General features: G+C 31.6%; 1 protein-coding gene across 1 annotated transcript in view; it reads left to right on the top strand.

The window, feature by feature from the left end:
* The window catches only part of CHIC2 (cysteine rich hydrophobic domain 2), a 36,638-nt gene extending 30,916 nt beyond the window's left edge, over positions 1-5,722 (top strand). The window contains exon 6 of the mRNA XM_074275520.1: positions 4,230-5,722. Coding sequence (XP_074131621.1) covers positions 4,230-4,280 — 51 coding nt within the window. The 3' untranslated portion in view covers positions 4,281-5,722. The remainder of the gene's footprint in view (positions 1-4,229) is intronic.
* Positions 5,723-7,036: the final 1,314 nt, after the last annotated feature.

Here is a 7,036-nt window from a genome sequence, read left to right as displayed (position 1 = left end):
CTAGCCTGAAACATAAAAGACCTTTTTAAAAATGCTTCTTTTTTTTTTTTTCACAGAATAGCTCTATTCAGTGAACCGAATAATGTAGATTTTTCGTATCATTATCTATTATATCAAACATGTTAATTTATGATGATGAGAAAGACACATGATACTTCTCTATAACCATAAAAAAGCACATCTGAATAAGTTGTTTTGAGCTTGACCTGTGAAAATGCTAGTCCTGTATAGTTTTTTCTCTAGGTAATTTTTATTTATTTATTTATTTTTGTTTAGGAGGACAGTTTGAATGTAGGTTGGTAGGAAGTTTTGCTTTGGGGGATATTGAAATATTTAATACATTGACAAACCAGAGACTTTATCCACTAACCTGAAAATTCAAGCTTTGATTTTCTTTTTATTCTTGAATTTGTTTTGGAGAAAGCAAAAGTCTAAACTAATACTGTTCAACCTTTTCAAAGTTTATAGTATGAAATTCACCTATTTAATGAATTTATTTGTCAATGACATTATTTCTTTCTGTGACATTATGTTGTTAAGGCATATCTTTTTTTTTTTTTTTTTTTTTTTTTGGTAGCACTCAGAAAACATTCTCAATTGTGTGTTGTCAAGAGGTTTTAAAGTATTTTTCTTTTACAGTCATTTTGAATATTTATGTAATTATAATGCTTACATACATTTATTTAGAATAATAAGAGATTAGTTCAAATTATCTAAATTGTATTTTGTTATAACATTTAAGTTGTGTATGAGATTAAATTTAAAAACTCAAATAATTTTTGCATCATTTTACTGAAGGGTTTTTATGCATATTTTTAAGAGTTGGGAGGAAAGAACAAATTTCAGATACTCTCTTCTGATGTTTTTCTGTGAAGTACTCTATTAAGAAGATACTACTTTCTCATAGCTAATATATATGCTTTTTTGCTAAGTATTCATTCCTTTTAAGGACAACTTTTTGGTAATTTTGAGCCATATTTTGAGTTGGAACAAAGTAGGGTTCCAATCATATTTTGAATAGGTATGCTAGGGAAAATCTAATTTAGCCTTCTATTCCATCTTGAAATGACAGTGCTTTATCAGCAGAGTTTAATTGCAACTCTACTACTACTGTGGTATAAATAGGACTCCAAGTTTTCAAAAATTTGCCAGTAGACATGATGATTTGTGGTAGTCCTCTTACTATCTTGAAAGGTTTTTGATATTGTCTCTTTATGTCTGTTGTATAAGGATAGCCTTGTTTAATTTGAAGAAGCTCATCATTTGAGGTTTGGTATCAGATGATGCTTGGAGGGGGGAGGATGATGGGACCATAGCAATTCATTAAGCCATCTATAATTCATAAAGGGCTTGCAACCTTTGCTAATGGGGAAAGAACACATAGGTGAGATAGATCTTTGAAGAAATAACTACATGGCATAAATATAAAATAATAAGACCATATTCATAAAATGTTTTCTCAAAAAATCAGTAATACCTTAGACTATGACCAGAACTGGCTTTATTTTTGATGTATGTAGTATACACTGCTAAATATTGTAATACCTATTATATAGCAAACATTAGATCTGAAGAGAGTTTATGCTCTAGCATTTTACTTTGCTGTTTTATTCTACAAATGTTTGTTAAGTAAGGACTAAATAGTTCTGGTTTTGCATCTCAACCCAGAACCTAACACAGGGCCTTTGATGAAGATAGTAGGTTTTTAATATTTGTTGAAATTAGGATCAACATAATGAAATAGCATTACTTGCAGAATCAAGATGACCTGATTTAAAAGTTGTGCCTCTGACATTTATTAGCTCTGTGACCATGGGCAATCCCCTTTACTTCTCTGAGTTTCAGGCAACTCTCTTAAGATTTACCCACTGAATTATAGTTGAGTTTGAAATCTTCATTGACCAAAGAAATCGCAAATCCTTGATGAATTGCTTAAGTTAATTTACTGTTAGAAGAAATGATGCCCTTGTGAAATTCAGTCCTACTAGGAGCTATACACAAACCATAGAATTTTGTACCCAGAAAAATATATTTTTCAAATACTGTATCTCTAATTTTTGAGAATGGAGATGTTGAATATTAATTTTTAGAACTAAAAGATCATCTCAAAGAAACCCAGCATAATTCGCTTTTAGTAGGTAAAAAATATTTAGTGGGATTAAGTGCCTATTGTAATACATCTGATAGATCTTCACCTAGATCCCTGGATGATTGGCCTATCTTTGTACTGTATTATTTCTCTCTTGTTATTAGAGTTCTTGAGTAAAATGTAAAGAATTCTAAATTTAAATAGACTTAGACCTTAGGAATTATTTGTGAGCTTTGTGATTTCTGTTCAAACCTTTTAGGTATATATTCTGTTTTTATCATTTGGGGCTTGCTTTTTCTTTTCCTGCTTTCCTGTTTCCTTAACTGGTTTTTCTTCTTAAAATCATAGGATCATAATTCTTCAGAGGTAAAAAAACAAACAAACATTTAATAATGAACATGTTGATCTGTTGGATCCAATGTGCTATATTTAAAAATTAGGAATTATGGATTCTAGTCTTGGCTTTATCATTTATCTTATGAGTTATTCTGTATGAAGGAATAGCCTTTACTTGGTTTAAGTTTATGTAAAGTCTTTTTGCTGTGATAAAACAGCAGTATGTTTTGTTTAGGTTCCTTCCTGAGACCTCTTAAATGGTAATTCATTGAAGAGCATTGTGGAAATGGTAATATGAACCAGGAGGGAATTAATAATTCATTGAATATAGCACCACCAATTTATATTCTAAAAATATATTCATATAGGAAACAGGAATTTAGTGAGGAACTTTTAAAAAGAGTAGCAACAGACTTTGAACAGGAGAAAGGAAAGGAGAAGAGAGTGAGTATTTATATAATGTCTGCTATGTGCCAGGCATTCTGCTAAGTGCTTTTGACAAAAATCTCATTTGGTCCTAATAAGCAATCCTTCAAGGATATACTATTATTACCTCCATTTCATAGTTGTGGAAACTGAGTCACTCTAGTTCAGCAATTTGCTCATGGTCAGACAGTTATTAAGTGTCTCAGGTATGATTTGAACTTGGGTCATTCTGATTCTAGTCCTAGCAGTCTATTCTGTCCATTGTGCCATCCAATTTCCTCTAAAAAAAAAAAAAATACAGAAAGTGAGGGATCTGAATGATATAAATGGTCTCCTTAGTAAGATATATTTTCCATCAAGATTACATAATTGATAATAAAAAACAAGTCTGGATAGCCAACTAATACAGATAGAAAAGCATATTTTTACCAAAAGATAGCACCAACCTTAACAAACTTACAATCTAAGGAGTATGTTTCATTCAAAGCAGACAAGTTGGAAGGAATGGATGGAGTAAGGATACAACTTTAATAGAGAACTTGCTGCAGAGGCAAAGGAGCTACATGTAAATCCAGGACAGGGTAGCTGGAGCAAAAAAGGAATATTGGGTGACTAGACAGAGCTCTTCCCTCATTCCAGGGACTAGCAGTGAGGCCAAACCTGAGTTAGAGGATCTAGTCAGTGAATGCAAAACCAGGAAACTGATTTTGAAAAGGGTTGAAGAATCCCAGTAGACCTGGCTTGAGGTTTGAGAATCTAATTATTCAACTCTAAAGAGGATTTAAGTGAAGTCAAAGGAACTAGGACTTGCTGTTTCATGGTTTATGCCAGCTATGCTGGTCTTTGGCAAACCATTGAGAATTAGAAATCTGCACTCTGAATACTTGTTTCTATGCTTTAGTTTACTGTCCTCCCACTGCTAGCCAAAATTTTGAAGTAAAAGTTCTGCCTTTGTGTTGGTTGAAATTAGGGGAAAGGGGAATTATTCCCACCTTGATCAAGAATATTGAGTGAAAAAAGAGAAGACATTAATTGGGAACCTGTATGCATACTTGGCCAGCAGGGGAATTAGTCCCAGAAAGGTCTTCTCACACTTTGGTTTCTCCATTTGCCTCTTTGGCTCTTTGTAGATTACAAAACTGAATTAAGGCTTGCTTGGTAGAGAGAGAAAATTAACAAAGATCATTTTTTTTTAATGTAACATTTCTAAATCATGTATCAGAATTTCCCAGAGAAAGACTATTTGAATGCCAAGTAGTGGTGATAGGAGTGTTTGTTATTGTTGTATTATTAGCAGTCTTCAAATGATAGAAAAATGCTAACATTTTGTTATGGTCACATTTATTTAATTATGTCTTTTTTTTTTTTTTTTTAACAGGTCATCCTCATAGAATTTTTACCAAAGACACCGATTTTTCGACCAGATTAGCATTTGCTTTATTTATAGAGACTTATCCAAGTATGTTGTCTTTCCAATGGTGCCTTGCTTGGTGCTCTCCTGGTGGTGACATAGCATTGGTTCTACAGAATCTTGTGGTGTTTTTTTTTTTTTTTTTTTTTTTTTTAATAACCGCATGTTCTAAGTGTGTATTTTTTGTCAGACTTTGCAAGTTATTTCATACAAATGTTAAACAATTAAGTTATTGTGCTTTTTCTGTTAATGTATTCTGATTTTCAAAGATTACTTTTTTTGTATTATCAAAAAAAAAAAAATACATTTGAACATAGCCTAAAAGTTGACCAGGCTTTTTTTATTTTTAACCCAAGGTTCGTGATCCCTTCACTGTAAATTCCTTTAACATAAACACACTTTCTGTGACTCTTTGTGTATCATTCCCAGTGGACATTCTTTATTTTATATTTTTTGTTAATTTAATCAAGCTATCCCTTTTGAAATTGTGAATTTTCTGTACTAGTCTTTTTGGGATTTAAATCCCCATTTCCCAAATCCAGCTCCCACTCCTTACCCCTATTCTGAGTAGAATATCTGTGTTCTTTCATGGATAAATCATATCAAAATAGTCCAGAAAATATTCTACCTTCAATGTTGTTAAAACAGACATTGAATTATTTTGTCTAGAATAGGAGAATTGATTAAAGGTATGCATGCATCTAATGGTTATTAGAGCTCAGGATCACAGAAAACATAGTAGCATCACAACCTACATATATCTTTATTCAAGGTTATATCTTTAATGATGGCCTTACTTGGGTTACTTTTTATTATTTACCAAATCTTATATGCCAAGGTGCAGAAATATTAATTTTTAGTAAGTATTTATCTAAGGAACACATTTTCCATGGCATCTTCTTTGCAGTCCCAGATTGGATAATCTTAAAAAACAGGCTCGAAAGATTGAATAATGGAGACAAATAAAGGCCTTTACCAACTCTCCAAAGGATACTCAAAATAAGGAATATAGGATATTAGTGAGAATTTAAAATATGGAGAAGGTAACAGTTTTGTGTACATGCTGGTTCTTTTAAAAATTTTGATCCATTAGCGTAACTTAATTTTCTGCACAATTGTTCAAGAATTTTTTTTTTTTTTAAATGGGGATATGACCTAGTCTTGAGTCAGTCCAGTTATATTCATTATTTCTTTTTTTTTTTCTTTTGGTTGTATATATCTTCATGCATTTAAATTTAAAAAGGAAATTTTCAATGGTGTATATGTAAGTTTTTTGTTCTTTTTATAAGCCTGGAATTATACAAATTTTAATGAATGTTAAGAACTTGTTCCATACAGCTGTGGTATCGAGCAATAATGTGAATAATTTTGAAACATATATACTCTGATTAATACTTTGTATTAAGAATTGGTACCACTACAAAATACCTTCCTCCTTGTATTAAATCTTTTAAATACCAGTTTCATTAATTTATACATCTGTATTTTTTAAGTGTTCTGTGTATTTCTCCATAGTACTGTATTCTCTAAAATGGTTGGATGTCATCTTATATTTGACATCAGGAATTGTCTGAATAGTTTATCATTTTTTTTTCTGATATTGTTTACCTTTGGTGCCCGAAATTATAGTTAACAATTTAAAAAGAATAATTACCTTTCTTCTGAAGAACTCAAATTGCAGAGTCCAATCACATGTTTCACCTCACTTAGCTTGTATCTAGGGTATGTTTTGCTGCCCTTTGAATAGTGCAATTAAAATGTTATGCTATTCAAAACAACACTAATACTCCTTATTGGGTTTTTGTGGAAAAGAATATATTGTATGGAGAATAAATATTTATCTCCTGTAGTATGTAAAGCCAGAGGAAAGGTAGGATGCTTTGGATAGAGTTAGATCATGGAGTAGAATGCATCATCTGTAAATGTGGCATTTTATCTTGCATGTGTAGATGTGTCTCCTTGGCTTCCTTAGGGAAAAGAGCTAAACCTGATTAGAAGGATATATGTTTTTTCTTCCTACCTTAATCTTTCTTTTTATCAGCCTTCAAAAAGATGTGTAAGATCTTTTTGAAAGTATATTTTTTAATAGAGTCTCAAGAGAATATGAAACTTACTATGAATGGTAGTGTTAAGTATAGTGTCCTTTTTAAGCCTTTCTAATTCTCCTTTTTAATTAAATGGAGAAGTGTGTCATTTGCTTAAAGAGATTCTCTGGGAATGTGCACTCTTAGACTTTCAATGTGTATCTGGAAAAGAACCATGAATGCTTAATATGCCGGCACTACCATGAGCCAATTATGCCTTGAACAGTTAGGTTTTCGTGCTTTGGTTTTCATTAGTGTCCCCCAGTGTAAGTGTAACTGGGTTATTCTTTTTTTTTTTTTTTTTTTTTTTTTTTGCAGACTATGAATTTGAGTGGCCATGTTACTGAAAATGTCAAAGATGCCTTTATATGTAGGCTGATCTGAAGAAAATACTCAAAATTGCAATTATTCTATAGCTCCCATGAGTTCTGAGCCATATTATCATTTTTATACTGGCAAAGTGGGGTACTTGTAAAACCCTCAGTGAATGTGTAGATTCTTACATAAGCTTAGTGAATAATTTGCATATCATTTGTGGTTTTGGAAATTCACCATTCTTGTATAGAAAGAAACATTTGATGGTATTTACATGTAGAATGGAACCATGTTACTGTATGGTTTGTTGTTCTATTGATTTAGATATTATGTTGGTAAAATTATGTCCCTGGAAACTTAACTATGCAAAATAAT

This window comes from Sminthopsis crassicaudata, chromosome 6, assembly GCF_048593235.1.
Source record: "Sminthopsis crassicaudata isolate SCR6 chromosome 6, ASM4859323v1, whole genome shotgun sequence".
Classification (NCBI taxonomy): Eukaryota; Metazoa; Chordata; class Mammalia; order Dasyuromorphia; family Dasyuridae; genus Sminthopsis; species Sminthopsis crassicaudata.
This window is presented reverse-complemented; position numbering and strand designations above follow the sequence as displayed.